This window comes from Clarias gariepinus, chromosome 1 (assembly GCF_024256425.1).
Source record: "Clarias gariepinus isolate MV-2021 ecotype Netherlands chromosome 1, CGAR_prim_01v2, whole genome shotgun sequence".
Classification (NCBI taxonomy): domain Eukaryota; kingdom Metazoa; phylum Chordata; class Actinopteri; order Siluriformes; family Clariidae; genus Clarias; species Clarias gariepinus.
The window spans coordinates 37,110,132-37,132,321 of NC_071100.1; the positions used below are offsets into that span (position 1 = coordinate 37,110,132).

At 38.2% G+C, this 22,190-nt stretch overlaps 1 protein-coding gene across 6 annotated transcripts in view; it reads left to right on the forward strand.

Moving 5' to 3' along the window:
• cacnb2a (calcium channel, voltage-dependent, beta 2a) overlaps positions 1-22,190 on the forward strand; it is a 73,522-nt gene that overhangs the window by 14,483 nt on the left and 36,849 nt on the right. For 2 of the 6 annotated variants that reach the window (XM_053493537.1, XM_053493560.1), the window contains exon 1: positions 20,071-21,014. The exons of 3 other annotated variants lie outside the window; for them this stretch is intronic. In XM_053493537.1, the coding sequence (XP_053349512.1) occupies positions 20,949-21,014 (66 nt within the window). In that variant the 5' untranslated portion in view covers positions 20,071-20,948. Of the gene's footprint in view, positions 1-12,006; positions 12,202-20,070; positions 21,015-22,190 lie in introns of those variants that run through there. One more of the 6 variants, XM_053493553.1, reaches the window with a different exon arrangement.

Consider the following 22,190-nt stretch of genomic DNA (forward strand, 5'->3'; position numbering starts at 1 on the left):
GATTGAGTGAGTGAGTTGGTGAGCAGGTAAGCACATATGTGAGCAAGCAAAAGTTTGATTGAGGGGGTAATAGGGATGTAGAGATGAAGCAAGATAGTGAGTGAGAGAATAAATGATGGAGAGAGGGTAAGAGTGAGCAAGAGGGTGAGTGAGAGATGGAGGGAGTGAGAAAGTAAATGACCGAAAAGGAGGGCTGAAGACTATCACATGTTTCCGCCGAAACCACATGACGCCAGCCGACCGCATCTTTACGAACTGCTCGGTCACACACTGTTGGGAAGGTTACAGCATCACCCGGGAATCGAACTCGCAATCAATCTCCGAATGATAGGGCGAGCAGTTTACCACTGCGCCACTCGGAGGAGAACTGTAGTTTTACAGTTTTTCACTGTAGATCGGAAAAAACATCAACACTTTAACACACACAAACACACACATACTGTATTCTCACAGTTAGTGAGTGCGGGAGGAATCACTGACATACACCTTTTTATTTATCAACTGTCATAACAGATCATGCGAGATATTTTAAGGGTAAACTGGCACTATTATTGCAATACTGAACTTTTCACTGCTGACATTCCATAATCCTCTCCTATAAATAACATTGGTTTTGTGTTCTGTGAGCGCTTTGAACAGTAGTGAAGGCTTCATATAAGATTTCTCTTGTACTGGTGTGAACTACTTAAAACAAGTTGTCCAACAGTTTTTATGCTGATCACCACCTTAAAAAACAAGCACGTAAAAAAAGGAACCTAAATCCAATACAATGAGATTGTAATGGGAAAATTTGTGTAATGGGATAATTCTTGTAATATATTATTATGGTTTTGTGTAAAAAAAAAATTCTGTTTAATTTATACTTAGTCTTCGGGTACAATTGTGGTCTATGCATCCATCCATCATCTATAACACATAACTTGTGTAACAAAACAAAAAAATGTACATTTACATTTTACAGCATTTGGCATACTGTACACCCTTATCCAGAGCAACTTACATTTTTAATTGTATTATACATCTGAGCAACTTTGGTTAAGGGCTTAGCTCAAGAGCCCAATAGTGGCAACTTGGTGGTGGTGGTCGGGTTTGAAGCTGGGACCTTCTAATAAGTAGTCCAAAACCTTCAGCCATGAGCTACACCCTAAATGGTGTTCCGTCACAGGGCACAAGCACTCACACACTTATTCACACACTCCGAACTATTTAAAAACACCAGTTTCCAACCTGCACTGCATGTCTTTGATCTGTGGGAGGATATCAGAGTACCTAGAGGAAACCCACCAAGCACTCGAAATGCCATGTGTGGGGTCTGGCATGCAGAGAGATCAAGGTTGTTGATCAGGTCTTCAGACTCCCCAGATTACAATCCAGTCGAGCATCCATGGAATGTGATAGACAAAACAGTCAGGCAGAATTTCACACTCCAAGTCGCCCGCAAGTTTCACCCTTTCCTGAGCTAAATGGGCTGACATGTCATGAAGGAGCCGCACTTCAATTTTCTCAACCGGATGCGCCATTTTTGTTTTGACCCTCTAGCGACATCATGTGGAACTATACTGCGGGTATTTTAAACAAGAAAAAAATTGTCACGAATGTGTTCATTTCTGAAGACATAATTTGGGCAAATATTTTCCGTTTTTTATACTATAATACACATTTTATGACAGCCTCTTGTACATTTTACTTAATTTAACAGTAGGGCTTCTAGCCTTAAAATACGATATGATATAGTAGCTTGCTGTGCTGTGGTCTGTGTTAAAAAAAAAGGTTATTTGTTTACAATGTTTTTTTTTTTTTGTTTATTCCATGCTGCTGAGCCAAAATGTTGGTTTTTATGGGGCCAGGCTGCTATCCTGACACCCAACCTCCCTACTCCTCCCTCATCCAGGCTTTGGGACTAGCAATAACAGAGAAATTGGTGCAGGTATAGGGTTAAGGCCCTTGCCCAAGGACCCGACAATGATAACCCTCAAAGGCTGAGCTTGAACCTCAGACCCTCTATCTAAACTGACTAATTCATCCTTATTTTTTGCAAAAAAATAGAGATTTTTACATGTAGGGAGCACAAAAACCAAAGTCTAATTTCATGTATTAGTGTTGTCCTATTCAAAAATATATGTGTGTGGAGAGTCACTAGAGGGCATCATAGCTATATTACCTTTTAATTTTAACCATTTTAAGAGAGGGTCAGGGTTTTTTAAGTTGTATTTGATGTGCCTTTATGCACATAGGAACATGTCTTATTTGCTGTACCTTTTTCTACTTTCCACATTGACACATTGCTGAAAAAAATGTAGGACAAAATACATAGCCATTGTTCTACACTTTTGTATTACAAAGTTAGTCCGAAGCTTGAAAGAAGCATTAAACTAATATGAGATGGTTTTAAGGTTACAAGCTATTTAAAACCTTTCCTGCAGGATGCTAGATCATTTGCTTACAAACTGATCATATGAAGTCCAAGGAGCTACTGTAGCAGTGCAACTGAGAGATCACAAAACTATCAGAAAAAAAAAAAATCAAGACAAATCACTCTGAGAGACATTAGATGTGGACGAACCAACTTTTTGGTACATTCTCCTATAACATATATTCTTTTAAACCATTAAAAAAGTTTTGATAGTACATCAACAGCATCCCAAAGACAGATCAGGCACAAAGATCCGCTTGAATCAGAATGATGGATAGCTGAGGGCAAAACTGAAGAATGCCTCATGAAAATGCCTCACAAAAAAGCAGCTAATGAAGACAACTATAGTAAAGGCTTGACAGAGCATCACCGGGGGAGAAATCTAGCATCTGGTGATATCTGTGGGTTCCAGACTTGAGGCAGTCACTGACTTCCAAGGATGTACTTAAAAATCTGCAGCACTTAAAAAAGAAATCCAAAAAGTTTGAGGTCTGATATAAAGGTCATGGTTATATATGAGCATAGGCGTGGAATTAATTAGCTGCATTAATGCACTCTGCCAGTGGAAGCATAGTGTGACGGTGTGATTATATGTTTTGTCAATGTGTATTTTTGTTTTAACTGTATAAATGTTCAAACATAGGTTTCATAAAACACGCCGCTAAGATTAATAACCAGTAGGCTGAATTTCCTTTATATATCGGTTTGTTCCAAACTGTCTATTGCTTAATGTATTTTTTTATAATAATGTGTGCATGTGTGTAAGTGTGTGTGATTAAAATACACAGGCACAAAAACACTAGCAGCTTGCAAGGAGGCGAGAGAAACGGAACCGGATGAAGGGATGCAGCGATCACATGGCACCGAGTGAAAGAAGCAGTCGAAGGGAAAGATGTGTAGAAGAGCTAGTAAGTGTGAAATGAAGTGAGAACGCAACAAGGTGGTCCAGTCAAGAGACATTGTTGGTGAGAAGAAAAGTGATATAATTAGTGAGAGAGGCAAGAGTATTTATTACATCAGACGTGACTTCTGTTGACTGTCGAATAACCTCCCAAGCAGAGCACGAAACCATTCCAGTAGACAATGAAAAGCAAAGCAAGGTGGAAATGAGAGCCAGAGAAAAAGCAAAACAGGGAAAAATAATGTTTGCTATTGTGCAAATCCATGTGCTTATGTAAAGATTGGGACTGTCGAGGATTTGTATGTTCATCATGTTGAAATCTCTATGTCCCAGCCCTATACACATTCTAAACGGATAATCCCTAGTTTACCTCTTTGTCACTGCTCACTCCATGTGCCCCAATTCCCCACCTCGTTCCGTGTATTTCTGTAGTAATACCTGCCTCGTGCCTCGAATCCTCGCTCTCTAATTGGTGGTCTTCCTCAGGCCCAGCTGGGTGGGGTTTTACATATTCATAACTCTCCCTCCTCAGTGTTCAGAGTTTCTACCGGCAACAAGGGGGAAGAATGATGGGGGGTTTCTCACCTTGCTTCACAGGATTCATTATCACCTTCAGAAGACTATGCACCGATTTCAGCACTTTCTCGTTTTCTCTGTCTGTTTATTGTTCCATCATTTCTGCCTTAGTTTGAGCTGCCATTTACGTCCTTATGGTTGGGTAGATATTGTTTCCGTGGTAATACAAAGCTAAAAATAAGGAGGTGGTCCTAATACATCACATGCTAGGGTTGAGATAAATGGAGCTCCACAAGGACTCTGGACTCCACATCTCGGAACTAGTTCTTGACAACAAATCAGTAAGTGTGAGCCTGAGACCTGTCCTCTGAACTGAATTCTTCACATGGCCATGCGCAAATCACCCAAGAGCAAGAACGTCTCCTGGGTGAGTATTGGTTGTCTAGATACAGACAGGACAGGGATTTGAAAGTGTGTGTGTGTGTGTGAGTGTGTGTGTGTGTCACATGCTTCTTAATTGTGATTTTAAATGAAGTGTCATTTCAACAGGTGTGATATTTAGAGACAAAATAAAACAGAGAGGGTAAAAAAATATGATTTTATGTTATTTTGATTGTAATAGATAGATTTACAAGCACTATTGCAAAATACTGTACTGTATTTTCAGTGAGGTCTATATCTGTACATTTATCACTGCTAAGTCAAAATGCATCTCCAAACACTAAGGTGACTTTAAAAATGTTTTTCCTCTAAGAAATAGGCTTCATGGTTTTGAACAGAACTGGAAATTGGCAAAATATCATGAACTGAAGCATTGGAAGGTTAGATACTGTAAGTCCAGACTGACCCTATTTCAGAGTGATGGGTGTGTCAGGGTAAAAAGGTTGTGCATGGAGCTACAGTATGCACCCGTCATGCTTAGTTCCCACTGCACAAGCCTCTGAAGGCAGTGTTATGATCTAGGGTTGCCTCAGTTGGTCAGGTCTAGGTCTGAATGTACTGAATGACCAGGATATCACATGTTTGGAGTTTTTCTTCTTTGATTGGACAGCCATATTCCAGGGCTCAAATTGTGAAAGAGTGGTTCAGGGGGCATGAGGAATCTTTTTCACACATTAACTCGCCACCACGTTGCATTGGCCAAACTAAATATTAGCTCAGGCTTTTCTGGTCAATATCTGCTCCATATAAACTTGGAAAAATATATATCTTTTTCCATTCAATACATTTAAATCCATTCAGGGCAGAGGAGCCTGATTAAAACTTGAGTTTTGTATGTCTAACGGATTAAAATGACATTAATAGGATGCTAAAACTATCTTTATTTCTCTATATAATCGCTTGCTACACGAATACACTCATCCCAACGAGTCTATCTGAGCCTCCAATAACTACTGTACCTGGACTACATATTAACATCAATTAACATCACGCAACCTAACACACAGTATAAATGCAGATCAATTCCTTCTTTCTGTTACACCCAAATGAGGATGGGATCTCTGTTGAGTCTGGTTCCTTTCAAGGTTTTTTCCTATTGCCATCTCAGGGAGTTTTTACTTGCCACTGTCGCCCTCAGCTTGCTCATCAGGGACTATCTGAGCATTTTAATTTATACACATTTACATTCCATACAAACTTAAATAATTGTTTTAAATGTGAAAGCTGCTTCGATGGCAAATGTTAAAAGCAATATACAAATAAACTTAAATTGAATTGAATTGAATCCCAGCATTTCACTAGTGCTTACTGTAGATACCATCAAGGTAGTAAGGTTCCTCAGCAATCCAGAGCCATGATAGGACTGCCTGCTTCATGTCTGAAACGCTGGCCTCCCAGGAACTCTTTTAATGGCACAATCATGCGGAAATGGCTTGAAGTGAGGACAGGACTTTATGGGGGGAAGTGGCAAGTGTTGTTTGTAAATGATTGTTCACAGTCAGATGCTCCTCCACAAGTTGGTGACAAGTTATCCATTGAGGATCAGGCGTTCAACTCATTGAATGTTCACGGGAATGACTGCAGTGGGCACCGAGCCACATCGGTTTATTCATTCACGGATATACTATATGGCCTTGTTTGCACTGTTCACATGTTTTACAGTATACAGTATCATCACCGTGCTGTGCATGAAGTGTTCTGCACCTGTAAATCGGTTTTACCCCATTAATGAAAATTTCATCACAAGTCCTGGTTTGACTTGAACATCCCTTGTATAAAATATTTATTACAAAGTACTTAATACCATTTTTGAATAGTATGAATAGTACAAGAATGATTTTAGACACAGAACTTATGCTTCTAACTCAATATGGGAGTTTCAATGGCTTTCTCAGTGCCTATTAAAACCTACCAATCTTTAAATGTGTGACACAAAGTCCCCTCATGCCATGTTAATGTTCTTTATGGCTTTAGGGTTTTTTCTTATTTCTCTTTTTTTTTTCTTTTTTGCAAAACAAGTTGCATAATTGACTGAGCTATTTTTACAGTCATCTGTCAGCTGTGCTATTTTTGAGCCAAGCTCTACATCCTAACATGCCTTAATAATGCCTAAATAATATTAATTCACTTGTCTACTCACGTTTAAAGCACACTTCTACAATTCTTTTTCTGATCTGTTCTATAAACCACTCATTTACAGTTGTTTCCAAAGCTCAAGCCTAAACCCATACATGTTTTACATTGAATGCATTCAACAGTCTTATGTTAATTTTATTACACATCATTGTAGCTGCAACAGTTCTTTTACCATGAGTAGCTTGGAGAGCGTTGCCTAGGTTCTGTGGCAGTCAGAGATATCAGCAATCAGGCCATTTAGCTCCACACCAAAGGATTATGGTACCAGATGGTGTCTGGAATATGACACGTGACTCACCACAGCATCTGAGTGTTGTGGTCAATTCTCCACATCCTGTGAGCATCTAAGTAAATTGTGCTCTCTGTCTCTTCAGAGGAAATTTGGTAGCCTTATTCAGAATTCTTTACAGCATGCTACTGTATGGAGAGTCTTGTTTAGAAATGCGAATGCGTATGCATGTTCAGATGCTCAGATTTGGTTTGTTTCCTACTTGAGCAAGAATGAGATGAAGGCAGGTTTAGCTCCACCAAGTTTTTTAGTTAAACCTATTATACTGTGTTTATTGGGGCAAACATGAGACTTGCATTGTGTTAGTATAAGTTTAGACCTTCCTGTAATGCTGTGTATCTTGTTACTGTAATAGGAAACTGCTCAGAATTGTGAATCCTAGCCAGGACGTGCATAATTGATGGGTTTCAGTGTGTTGGCAGCAGACAGCCCGAGTGTCCCTGTGGCACTTCGGGAAAGCAAGAATGTCCAAGAAAGTTAAGGTAATGTTGATCATTTCAAATTTACTGTGTGCGCGTGTCATCTTATTTATACTATTTGTCTTTAAGATCCTTTATGTCTGCAAGATCCTTACATTTATGTCTGACTGGTCTAGGTTTAGTGATGTGTGACATTTGTACCAAAAATTACCTTACATAATGCATTTTATGTTTCTTTTATAACACAACATAATATAAAAATTATATGCATTTTAATTTTATGCACTTAGCTTTGCCAGGATTGTATTTGATTTAATTTGATATAAGAAATCATAAAATAGTGCTGGACAGTGTGTTCCCAGGAATGCAGAGGGTACTGCTGACTTTTTGTATTTAATGTAATAATTAAATAGTAGCAGGTGGTGTACGGGTTAACATTGTGGTGTCGCACTTCCAGGGTTTAAGGTTTGATTTCCATATCAGGTCTGTGTGCATTTGCATGTTTGCATGTTCTCCTCATGCTTGGTGGGTTTCCTCCAATAGTCCAAAGACATGCGAATTAAATTGCATATAGTGTGTGTGCGCCCTACGATTGATTGGCCCCCTTTCAGCAGTGTTTTCAGCTCGTGCCGCAAGTCTCTCGGGATAGTCTCCAGTCCAGGCCCCCCCCCGCCTTCTTACAATATAAATCAGGTAGGGGTGCTGGCTCAAAGATCCAGCGTTCTGTATTTAAAGCAGAGCTCAGGTTACTATCTGTGTGGAGTTTCTCTGCATGTTCTCCATTGTTCATGAAGGTTTTCTACACTTATTGTACCAACATGCCCAAAAAACAAGGGGAACAACTTTTTTTCTTTTTTCTTTTTCTTACTATTAGCTACTTTTGGTTTACTGTTCTTGTTCAAAATTAATGCAGGTTAGGTGTTCACATGCAAATATATACACACATACAGATCAGCCATAACATTATGTCTATTGACCGGTGAATAACACTGATTATTGCGTTACATTGGCACCTGGATATGATATATTAGGCAGAAATGGAACATTTTATCTCGGAAGTTGATAATGGCTGGACGACTGGGTCAAAGCAATTCAAAACTGCAGCTTTTTTAGTATGTTCCTGGTCTGCAGTGGTCAGTCCCAAGGAAGGAAAAAAATCCAGTGAACCAGTAACAAGGTCAAGGCTCATTGATGCATGTAGAAAGTGAAGGCTGGCACATGTAGTTTGATCCAATAGAAAAGGCTATTGTAGCTCAAATTGCTAAAAGTTAACACTGCTTCTATCAAAATTTTTATTTTATTTTATTATTTTATTTGTCACACAGTATAATATGCAGCGAAATGCTTATATAAAAACAAGAGTATATGAAATACCTAATGTAAAAAGGGTGTCAGAACACACATACTGTAACATTAGCAGTTCAATACAGAATGTATGGTGGTTAAATAGCCACAGACCGGTCAGGGTCACCACCTACAATGGTTATTTTAACATTTGTACTGGACCATGGAACACTGGAATAAGGTGGCCTGGTCTGGTGAATCACATTTTCTTTTTCATCATGTGGATGGCTGGGTGCACTATACGAAGAGTGCAAGCTGGCAGAGAAAGTGTGATTCTCCAGGCAATATTCTGCCTAACAACCTTGGGTCCTGTTATTAATTAGTGTGTTACTTTTACATACAGTATTTTTTCATGGTAACAATATTTCCTAATGTGTAGTAGGATCGTTCTGCAGAATAAAGAGATCTGTCATAATGCACAGGTTGTTCAGGAATTACAAGATGTTACTTAGATTCCAAATTACCCATATCTTAATGTGTGTGTGTATATGTATGTATGTGTGTGTGTGTGTGTGTGTGTGTGTGTGTGTGTGTGTGTGATGCCCTAGTTGGAACTATGGGTTTTCGCAGTCACCCAGTCAGCTGATCTGTTAGCTGACCAGACCAGGAAAGCCTCCAGTATCGATATTGATGCATTTGTGCAATGTTAGAAGAGATGGCAGTGCATCAGTAGTATAAATGGCAGTAGTATAAACGTATACTTATACTGTATGTTAGAGCATGACCTCAATTAGTACCTCAGCAGTATAGCGTCAACTTAACATTACACCAGTGCTTAAGCTTGATGATTTTGTTTCCGTTTGCTATGTTGAACACACTCCCAAGGTCTCCAATACATAACGACATACTGACCAGGGTAAGGCTTTTTCATTTGTATGTAATGTAATTTATGTATAATGTATGCTTGTGCACTCATTTAGCTATTTTAGTGGGCAAAAATATATTACCTTCATAATAAAAGTATATATATATATATATATATATATATATATATATAATACATTCATAAAATCATAAATTAATAGATGTTGTAAGCTTTATGGTGTACTGCAATATTGTCCAAACACATTTGAAGTAGTTATTACTTGTTTCCAGCCTAATGATGTCTAATCCTGTTTTGCTGTTTAATGTGATAACAACCAATAATAATCAAGTGAAAAACAAATAGAAACATGGAGTACGGAAAAAGAAATCTCACAACACATTGGATGCATAAGTATGCACACCCATTAACTGATATATTGTACCCTTTGGTACACACACAGTGCTTAATCTGTTGGGTTAAGATTCTCTCTCACTCACTCTCGCTTATTTTCTATAATGTTTACACTGTTTAGGGTCACAGGGGGCTTGGAGCCTTTCACAGGGGACTCACGCATGACGCAGGGTACATCCTAAATGGGGTGCTAATCCATCACAGGTTGCACCCACTTTTTATAAACTCCAATATTACAGCAAATCTATTGTATTCATTATGCAACTGATTAAACCCACTGATAAGGACTCAATAAAACAATCACATTACTAAAGTTTATATATTGTTACCTAAGCAACTTTGACTATAACTTTTTAATGACATTTTGTGTCATTATGTCTTGCTGGCCAATCTCTACCAGTGAGGAGTCAAGGGTTGATGAATGATGAACCAAATGCTCTGCTGGTTACGGTGGCATCAGGCGAGTGACACAGGAGAGACTTTGTAGACTCACCTTTATATCAATTAAAAAGATGTTACACCCAATATAAATTATAATGCCTTTATTGCTGAGTTGAGCAAGAAGGAAAGTGACTGCATTCATTCAGTGAGTAATTTATCTTAGTTGTTTGTTACCTACTACTGTAAAAGACATCCAAGTACCAGACACTATAGGCAAGCGTCTGTAAGCGCTTATGATGCGTTGGAATGGCACAACTTCAAGTGGAAAAAAGAAGCATCTACTGTGTGATTTATGGTTTAAAAACTTGTTTAAAAGTTAAACAAAAGTTTTTCAATAAACCGGAATTTCTTGTTGTATATGACAAACTCAGGTGCTGGCAGTTAAGGCATAAGGTTGTGTATTCCAGCCTATATGAGGTGCTATTAAAAAGTTTTGAGACTAGTTTTGTAACACGCCAACTGAAGACAGAAGACAGTCCTAAGTGTATTGGGAGCTGTGCGACTGGTGCTATTCTAACCATGTGCGTTACCACATCATTTCATCATGGACACCAAGTTAGAACAAAGTGCAAACTTGAAATTCTGCATGAAACTAGGCAAATCTGCTACAAACATTTACGGCGATGCTACAATGAGTCATTTGAGGTGTTTCGATTGACATGTGCGCTTCAAGCGCAGACGAACATCACTGGAAGATGATGAGAGATCTGGAAGACCTTCAACAAGCTCAACTTCAAAACATTTTGAAACCCTCTGCAACTTGTGCATGAAGATCATCAGAGCCAACTCCCACACCCACCCTACTCCCCAGATACAGTAATAATTAAGCAATAATTACTTTTAGCAGCAAGATTATACATGCAAATGTTGTGCATGCATGTTAATAATGTCATTTGGCCTCACAAGTCCAGTTCGCACAGGGACTCAAACCCCCCTCTGTGCCTGCACTGGCTGTATGTTTTGTTCGGTGGTTAAAGCAGAGCTCTGATGGACCTGAGCTTGATCAGCACATTTTAGTGGCGATGGTCCTTCAGTGCTTTGCTGTTAGATTTTTAGAGCATGCTAAATGTTCTGATTCTAGTACAAGTTGGAATACTTTATCTTTTGCTAATAAAATGCATTTTACTTTCGTGTTTGAATGTGTGAGTTCCTGTACGGCAAATTGCTCATTCTCTGATTGCCTGCACCATCTCTTGAAAGCTTCCAGAGCGTTTCGGATCACAGGAGGAATGCGGTACTATCTTCTTCCGGGATCTTGGTTTCTGACTCTGTAAAGTTTTATTTGAAACAGATCTTCCATGCTGTGGAAGTTTCCATGTTTGATGATGTGACCACGAGCACACATGTTATCCATGTGCTCTGTGCAGTGCGTGGAGTGTGATGTCATATCCTGTTCGATGCAAGTCATCATTATGAATTAGGCTCTCGGATTAGTCAGTAAGACTTACGTAAATATTTATGTGCTTGTTTTCCAAGGATTCTTTTTGGCAAAGATATTTTCAGCACTGCCTTGCTCTTATCACACCCACTTTTAGTTTTTTACTTTTTAGCTTTTAGTACATTCTGAAATTTTCTGGGTTTAAATTGTGCTTGTGTGTGTGTGTGTGTTTGGGATGTTTTGTCAATGTGGAGGTTTTTCTTTTTTAGAGCATGGGAATTAAGTGCTTCGAAGTGACAGAGAGTGAGACAGACAGACAGACAGATAGAGAGCAAGTGAGAGAGAAGGAGAAGTAAATAGAGAGAGGATTAGAGAGGTAAGTATGCAGTAAGATCGTAGATCCTAAATTGGCAAAAATACAGCCTTTTTTTTTTTTTTTAAAAATCACAGTAGGTCACAGATCAGAGCGCGGAGCACTCTGTACACACAGCTGCACAAATTCAGAAAGGAAAAGAAATAGTGGCTGAAGCACAGCCCCCAAATGAGGGAGAGAGGCTTGATCCCCTTTCTCTCCTCCTCCTTCTGGGCCTGTCTGAAAAGTTTCTGGGTGGAGTAGTTCACTATCTTCCTCACACTCACACATATACACACACACACACTGGCAATACACAGACATGTACCTCTCAACCAGCGAGGAGTCCGACGTGGTGAGTCCCTGTTTAACGATGTCTTTACATACACACACACACACACACACACTCGCATGAGTATACACAGACACTCACTCACATGCTTATGTGCAGCACTTCAGCACAGACCCAGCTGTTTTCTTTCTATCCAAACAAAGGAGTAAAATCCCAGTTCTTTTCTGGAGCTTTCTACGCCGTAGTCTGCGCGCGAGAGTCGCGTTTCACTGTTAAACAAGAGTCTTGTTGGATGTGTGTTTGCAAGTCTAACACCGTGACTGTCATTAATTCAGGCCTGTTAACATCTGGTCAACTCTAACGTTGACAAACTGACACTGTAGCTTGTAGTGTGTGTAGATGCCGGGCACAGACTGAGATCATTACCTTTTAAGCCTCCCATAGGACCTTATCAAATACGTGCAAACCTTTTCCTGTTTTCATTCTTAAGGTTGTTTATTTCAGGCTGTAGTCAAGTCTGTATATAACGGATTTAGAAATCAAGGTATATGAATTTTACATCTGAATTTACAGCGTGCATTTAAACTATTATTTGTCATGTTCAACTGTACATTGAACTGCAGGATGCTTAAGTCTTAAATATTAATGCCTGGCCCAACCTACTATAGCAATTCATGCTAGACAAAACACTGACAACTCATATGTAATGCTAAAAAATGCATATAGGGCTGGCTGGTATAAACAGGATAAATTCTTCTAAGTGCAGTTAAAAATGGCCCAATGTTTTTAACCAAGAACAGTAAGAAATGCACAGAATAGGAGGAAGTTGTGACTTATTACTCTCTGGCCCAGACAGTACGTTGACTTATTACCTTCTGGCCCATCTCAGATGATTACGCGGGATGAAATGCCTCATACAGTTGATTTGATGTTCAGTTACCTGATTAATTCAATCCTGCTTCCCTGATGCAACCACAACCTATTCATCCTTGCTTACACATCATCAGAAGTGCTTACGGACATGTGAAAAACTATAGCAAATGTAATAAACATCATAGAGGCCAATTGCTTCATTGATCTGGGATTTTGTGAAATGCCTTAGGTGGAGAAACTAGAAGTAAACAGGCAACATGCTAGAGACGAGGAAAAATGGATTCAGTGATGCATAGTGATTCTATCATGTGGCAATTTATCTAATTTACCTCTAATCTGAATTGGCTAAACTATTCACAGATTGGCAGACATATATATATATATATATATATATATATATATATATATATATATATATATATATATATATATATATATATATATATATAAAGAGAGTTAGCCAAAAATATCATAGAGAAATCTTATTTATTGCATAAATATTTAAGTAATAAATTCATTGCTACATGTCACATATTGATACATATGACCATAGTATGATAAAAATTATTATTAATATATTAATATTATAGTATTATAATAGACATAGTACTGTATATGTATAACACTGTATATACTGTAGATGTATACTTACAGAATCGCAATACAAACCAATTTGGCACCTAGGTTTCATGGTATTATCGTATTGGGTGGTCACTTCCCTACTACACGCACGTGTCCAGTTAAAGTAAAAGTTACACAAAGAATACACAAAGAACATAATTGTAAGTCTAATGGGGGTTAAGGGAAAGATTTGGATAATGGTGAGAGCATCCTTTTCTGTTGACCCTGGTATGTTAAACATGGTATGATACTTGGTGGTATGAAACATGGTATGATACTTTTGATAATTAATGTTAAAGTGCTTATGTTGTGTTGTAATAATATTATGGCTGATTGCTATAAGTAACAAGCACAAATGATTGTGCCATCTGTCTTTTAAGCACTGTGTCCCTGTATCTGTATGTGGAGTAATTAAGGCCCTGTGGTCCAAGTCACAGTCATAATGGTGTTATAACAAACTGAATTGGTCATAACTAGTAGATTCTGTAGTGCTCTCATTTCTTTTCACCACCAGCCTCACTACTCACATGTAATATAAATTAATTTATTTGTTCGTTTATTGCTTATTTGTTATTCTGTGTTGTCTGTATCAGGAAATTATTGTGCAAATGCTGCTTATGAATGTAATTGCCAGTGTGACTCTATGGAAAGGGGATATAGTACATGCAGTACACTATTGGCTGGGAAAATACTGGAGGGGAAAAATAAGTTGAGGACCAAGCTGTCATTGGTACCACAAGATATACTATTCTGTTTGGAAGCTGGCATTTAGAGGCTTTAATAGTAAGTATTCATTATTTAAATTATTTCGTCAAGCAAAACAATTATTAAACATTTTTGTAGCTAGTCGCAGCTCTGTAGGACAGAAGGGATTTCAACATTAAATAAATTGTAATATGTAGGTGTGTTAGCAGTTAAGCTTATATAGTAAACTTTTGTGAACCCTTTAATGTTATGCACAACTTTCTGGTAAAGTGTATTTTTTTAATCAGAAGCACTTTTTCACATACAATGAATTTGTTTTGGTTATGTGATGCAAAAAGACCTGCAGGTTAGGCTAATTGGCGTTCCCAAATTGCCCGTAGTGTGTGAATGAGTGTGAGTGTGTATATGTGTGCGTGCCCTGCGATGGATTGGCACCCTGTCCAGGGTGTACCCTGCCTCGTGCACCAAGTCTCCTGGGATAGGCTTCATGCCCCCCACGACCCTGAATACAAGATAAAGCGGGATAAACGATGAGTGAGTGATATAAAAATAGCCCTATATTGATTATATACATACAGTATGTTAGGTTAAAATGTTTGACAGTCTGTACAGTGGGAAAAAAAACAGGCTGGCTGAAGTAGTGTAGCGTTTGTTTATTATGCAAGTTGAGTTAATGTAATGTGCCAGGGCCAGGGGTAGCTCAGTGGTTAAGGCATTGGACTACGGTTCGGAAGATCCCAGGTTCAAACCCCACACCCACCAAGTTGCCACTGTTGGGCCCTTGAGCAAGGCCCTTAACCCTCAACTGCTCAGATGTATAATGAGATAAAAATGTAAGTCGCTCTGGATGTAATGCATTGCGTTGGTGAATGTAACGTCCGCAAAGTCACTATATTATATTTTGAACTTGACATCATAAAATAATTCCTACCACTCGATTAAAGTATGCTGTGCTAAAAAAAAATCCACTAGATGACACTGTGTCCTTAAATATTATGCCTTTTTAGCATAGCATACACAAGAAAGATAGTAGAACTAATGCAAAATGTTTTCTTTATTGCTTACATTTTCTGATATTTTTGGAGGGTATACTGGAGTCAGTTCCTTACGTTTTAGTAAGGATGTTTAAGGGTAAACTATTCATCTGAATTAAGGCCTGCAAATGCGTGAAAGAGTCTTGACTGGACAGAGCTCTTTCTCCATCTCCTCTCTCTCCCTCTCTCCTGTCTTAGAGTAAGAAATAAAAGGAATAAGAGATATGAAATGTGAGAGAGAGTGAAATCTGGCACACTCGCCATATCCTATGCTGCATGTTTATATCCTTGCAGGACAGGAACAGTCCTTGTTTATACAGACTGGGCAGGGCATGATAAAGAGTCATTACACTTGAACAATGACATGATCAAAAATAGCTTAGCGCAGGAATGATTTTCAACTTGGCCATCTAAAATATTATTAATTGCTAATGCAGTACATGGAAATAGACCAAGTCACCCTGTGAGTGTGTGAGCTAAAACAAAGACCGCAAACTTCTACCAGACCCTCACGGATTGAATAAAAACAGCATTAAAATGTTAGAAACATAAGCATACCTTAAGAAGTGTAATAATGATTATAATCTATTATTTTTAGATTCTAAGATGCCACATAATTCCATGATTATTCTAACATTAACATTATTTTAATATATTTTAGACATATAAAAAACAACAGCTCAGAACAGAAAAGTAGGTAGACTACTGTATATTCATCAGAATGCAGAGATTTTTTTCTTTTTTTGCACAGTATTTTAATTTATAGGGAGATAGAAGGCAAATGGCTTTAAATGGCAAATGTGTAAATGGTTCTCCGTATGCAGATGGGCCTGTGAGCCCTGAATTTGGTTTCACTGCAGTCAATGTTGAACTTCAGAGTAAGGATAGGGGGCAGGGTTTTATTCTGTAGTGTAGTGTTCAACTTACCTTCGAACTAAATCATATCATTCTCAACCTTTATGTATTTGTGCTACGAAAGTGGGGAAAACATGAATGTCAGCTAACTGTGATGATTGATGTATGTTTAGAACTTTACAACTCTATATTATTTATATTATAGATTTAATAAGCGAATATGACAGTATGTTGATTGATCTAGAGCAAATACTAATATATACAGTATAACTCATTTGAAGGTAAACAGTGCTACTTTGTTTAGTGTTCACGCTGGGAGCAGCAATGTTGTTTTTATGAATTGCTGAGCTTGAGGAGACCAACCTGTGTTTCTGAGTGGGAATTCCAAATTGCGGGGGCAGTTTCTTTGTTTGTTTTTTATTTTCTTTTAAAGTGATGTGAGGTTTAGTCGAAAGCAGTATACTTGCCACCACGGCAGTGAGTTTAGGATATTCTTCAGAGAGTGGGCCAGAAATCAACAATAGAGAGCTTCTGGAATACTGCAGGACACCTCTAGCATTTCTTTTGTATTAGTGTTATGGTCACTTGAAGCTGTAGAACTGAGAGCAAATATATCTTGATTCCAGTGTTGTAGACATGTGGGGGACAGGAGGAAACATCCCTTACTAAATACAATGACAGCCAGTGTGCATGGAGAACATTTCAGCAAGTATGTCCGTAATGCTATCTTTTAGCTATGACTAAATTATGTCACGTATTTTGGTACAAATGTGTCGACTTTTTTTTTTTTTGTCGAAGTTGCAATCTTCAGCCATGTATAGAGCTCTATCTTAGGAACCCTTAGAAGATCAGCACAAAAAATTCAAAAAAGATTCAAAAAATCAGCACATTTAATCATGGCCAGCTTTCCTCTTTCTATATAATGTAAATGTAATAAAACAACTTCAATAACTAGTCATTCTCCTTGCACCATTTGTGCATATGACTTTGCAGTAACTACTGTAGCTTTGCTGACCAAAAAAATCGAACAGACTGTTACTGTTTATTTATCAAGCTAAATTTAAAACCGCCCACTAGCTGGGACAGGATATCGGCCAAAAGATCAAGTGGGCATCGCCACTCTGTCATCTCACCTTCAAAAGTCTCCAGGAGCAGATGTCACCATGTCTCTCATGCAATGCCAGCCCCCAGTTTTCATAGTTTTTCTGCAGCCTGTGAACATTTCTTCCAGGAATCTTGGGCCTTCAGAATGCCTGATACAGTACCAGAATCCACATTTTAAGTGAGGAATCTTTTCATGGTTACCCTTTTCTCACTATTGCAGTTTACAAGGAGATGAAGGCTTTTGTTTTATTTTTGCCTTCTGCTATTTGTCTCTTCCCTTATCTCGTTCTGAATCCTGAGTTTATACAGAGTGGCCATGAAATCTGGATGGATAGGAAAAATGCATTTTAATTAGATTATTGTCAGTGCTGGTAGTGATCGCCTCTGACTTTGCTACTCTTAAGACTAGAACGTTGAACATTTCTTAATCCTTCAATGTTTTGATAAACTTTTTTGGTTTTAAGTTACTACTGTATGTTGAACTGAACCTGATTAAGCCATCTCTACCACTCGGTTGAGGTATATATGCCGCCTAAAAATCCACTAGATGTCGCTGTGTCTTTAAATAGCATGGCTTTTTTAAATTGCTTCATAGGATACAATGAGAAATAAAGCAGATCCAATGCGCCAAAACATTTGTGCTGTTGCACCACTACGTACAAAGTCTGCATTTTATATAACTTTGGCAGTAAAGTATTTAAATGACACCTCTGCCTTTTGGAAAATCACTGCCCCCTACAGTACATTTTTGTTGTTATAATTGCCCCAAGGAAATAAATGTAAAAAATCAAGAAAAAGGAAATTCCATCCACTTTTTCTTAGTGAGGATGTTAAGGGGTTATCATAACTGATGTTACATGCAGAGAATATTTCCTCCATTGGTGCAATGATTGTTCTGGGCTGAACGATGCTGGATTTTCAAGACTATGACATAACAAACATGGCTTGATGTAGTTAAATTACAGCAACAATAACGGCAATGATAACAGTCAGTCGTTCATTTAAGACACAAAGATCAGCTGTTCTGGAATAGTTCTTGCTGTCAAGTGAATTTGAAAAAAAATTAATAATAATTCCAGGAAAGCAAGACCAAGACTTACCTCTGCTGCAGAGAAGTTAATTTAGAGTTACCAGCCTCAAAAATCACCAATTTACAAACAGCACCTCAGATTGAAGCAGCCATGAAGACTTTGCAGGGCATGAGTAGTAGATACATCTCAATATCAACTGTTCAAATGAGATTATTGCATTGCATTGGATGCATTTCGCATTGTTTTACAATTTATGTAGAAAGAAAAAAAAAAAACCAGAAAGACTATTGCATTAGAAGGTGAGTCATTTTAAACTTTTGACTGATACTGTACTCACACTTTGTATTTTTATATCTTCAGATTTTATAGGAAAAATCCCTCTGGATGCAGACTTTTGAGTTACCATATATATAAATAAATATATATATATATATATATATATATATATATATATATATATATATATATATATATATAAATATATATATAAATATATATATATATATATATATATCTTTTTTTCTTGTATCTTTTTTTTTGTCCTGGATTTTTTTTGTGTCAGGTCTAAGCCATCATTTTCTAGATCACATTTTCTTGCGTTTTTGACCCTGGCCTGTTTTTGGCTTATGGTTATGGATGATTTTTTTATGACATAAAAAAAAGCTTGTTCTGGGTTTAAAGACTTGCATTAAATCTCTAACTAACTTATTTGGTGCCACACACCGGTGTACCAACAAGTAAAAACTTACTACAAACTACATGGGGCATGTTATAATTAACATTCTAAATGCTTCTGGAATTTTTATTGCTGATGACATGTTGAAAGTTTTAGAAGATGATGAACTATCTTTATATCTATATTGAATAGTCCACCATTCTTACTGTAAAGCTATTAACTGAAGCAGTTAAGTGTAAAGAGTATACTCTGTATTCATTAGAATAAACCGCAAAAATTTATGTTTACAACATTTTATTTGTTTATCATTTAATGTTTATTTATAATGCACATTATACAGTGGTTTAATTTATTACACTTGTATAAATTATTCTGCATAAATGACTTCAGTCAATTTTTAGTTAGTTGTAAGAGAATATGAAATCTTAATTGGAGTCATTATTTTGATTGATTTACCTATGTCGTGCTGTTTTTCCTCTCTAATATTAACTTGGTCTCACAGTGTTGTGATTTGTGCGTGAAACAGGCACAGATTGAGCATGTTCACAATGTCCCCAGAGAGAGTGAGAGAGAGAGAGACACACACTGCTGAACTTTAGTTGGAGGAGAACAAAGCCAAGGAACAGCGTGTGCCTGTGTGTGTATGTGTGTGTGTGTGTATGTGTGTGTTTTGTATATTACGCATGCTGTCATGTGACATCAGCAAGGTGGCAAAGATGGCAAGCTTTGGAGTCACAAACACAAATTTAGAGACACACTTAGACGCGCACACAATCCCATTTATACACACACACACATAGACACAGTGAAGCAAACAGGCAGAGACATTAATCACAGCAGAGAAAGAGCAGATGGAGATGCTGTGAAGAGGAGCCGAGAAGTGTGAGAGAGAAAGAGAGAGAGAGAGAGAGAGAGAGAGAGGGTGAGTGAGAGAGAGGGAGAGAGAAAGAGGAGGGGAGAGCAAGGGAGGGGGCTGAGTAAAAACGAAGGTGCTGAGAGAACGCAGAAGAGAGGGACAAGACAGAGAGAGAGAGGAAATACAGGATGCAGCCCACAACAACATCATATGCCGAGAGTAGGGAGCTTGTGACACACACTCGGTGAGAGGATGGATGGATAGGGACTCCAGGGTTGGGGGACCAAAGTGACAGAGACTGACTGCAGCACCTGTGAGCCGCAGCAACAGCATCATTAGCATCTGCAGCTCCCTAGTCCCGGACCTGCTTTCTCATTTCATGGAGCATGGCAGCCTGGCCTTGTTAATTGAATGAGGATACTACAAACAGCAGCCTGTGCACCAGCTTCTGCAGCCCCTCTTCATTCAGCATGCGCTGGGAGAACGGGAGAACACGCTCAAGTGGAATCACTGGCGGCCGACGGATACAGCGTAACACGAGCAGCGCGAATCTCTGTTCTCACAGCAACAGCAGCCATACGACTAACGCTCTCACTGTTAGCTCCAGCAATAGTAGGGACATCAGGTAGCACAGTAATAAGGTTGCAGGGCAGGTGTAGCTTTTAACTCAGCAACAGTGACAAGTTCTAAGTAAAAGCAAATCATTCAGAGTAGCACTATTGTAACGTTGCATTTGTGTGAATTACATTCGATTACTTTAGTGATTTAGTTGTTGAGCTGTAATTACTATTTGTTGAAAAACTCCAAAGGGAATTCAGCATTGTTGTTGTTGTTGTTGTTGTTGTTTTTGCTGTATTAACTGACAGTAGCATCAATATCATTGGTATGAAGTGCTGACATTCGAAAATTTATGTGAAGTGTGTAGTAATTTGTTGTCATCACTTTAGCATGACGTTAGATAGTGAGTGATAGTTCCTGTTGTGCGATTGTAGTTTGTGTGTCAGCTGTGTTTGTGGTTATGGTGAAGAGAGCGAAGGCTCCATCCATTTTGGCTGATGAAGGCCTCCTGGATACGGCTGCTGAAAAGAGCAAAGGGGGGTCGAGTCAAGAACGATATTGGCGTAAGAATTCACTTTATCAAGTGTGTGAGAGCGAATGCCGAGAGTACAGTAATGTGGCCGTTTGTGTGTGTGTTGACGTGTGTGCTGACGTGCGTTTATGTGTGTTTCTACAGTAAGTGTGTAAGTGCGTGCTGTTTATGGTAAAGTGGTTATGCCTCGCACTATGTATGAAATCTGGAATACATTATGATACATTAACATTTTAATGACTGCAGCTACTTGATGTCCTTATCCGAACCCGGCCTGTGGAATTCTATTCAATTTAATAAAGAGTAGACTTGCACTTAATAGTGCTTTAATATTTAACTTTAGTATTTATTTATCATAAAAATAAAGTTCAGTATTTATTTATCATACAAATGAAAATCGATTATACAGGAAATAATAGTGAAATTGTGCACAGTGTTATTAGACCTCAGATTTATTCATGTGAGCTAGTTGGACAGCTGAGTGGGAGATACATGCACAGTGTAGATTTTGTCTAAAACCGAACAGTAAAGCCAAGTTTTCTTTGGCTGAAATGTATGTTTAGGCTGTAAAAATAGGAATCAACTAAGGAAGGCCATTTAAATCTAATATTAAATAAATAAATAAATAAATAAATATGAGCATAATAACTTTTTATACATTATGTATCATCTCTATTCCACTTAATCTGAGAAGGCTGTCTTAAGGTCATTTTTATAAATGAAGTTATGAATTGAAGTGAGCAGTAAACGTAATATAAAGAACCGAGCAAAACTTTTGAGCTACACCCCATTTCTACATATTAAATGAAATGAAAGGAATAGGAACAAATGCAAAGTGCCTAAAGATACAACTTAAATATTTGTAGTTCATGTAACAACCTGAGCAGCAACCCTCATTTCCCCTCTCGTCTGTTCCAATCCCTCAGCATTCAGCCCTACCAGTAGACTGATCACCGGCCCCATCATCTGTCAGCGTCCTCACCTGTTTCTTACTTGTACATGTCTTAAGTTAGATGTTTTTATGCTTGAATAAAGTCAAAGGGTCACTGTGTGGCTCAACAAACACAGTGGTCAGGTGCAGGAACTGGACTGAAAACGAGAGACAAAAACTCTTTTGTCTCAAAAATGAGAGACAAAATAATCCTTCAGGAAGGCTGGAGAACTATTCCTCGAGACTATATCAAAAACACAAGAAGGTCTGGCTCTT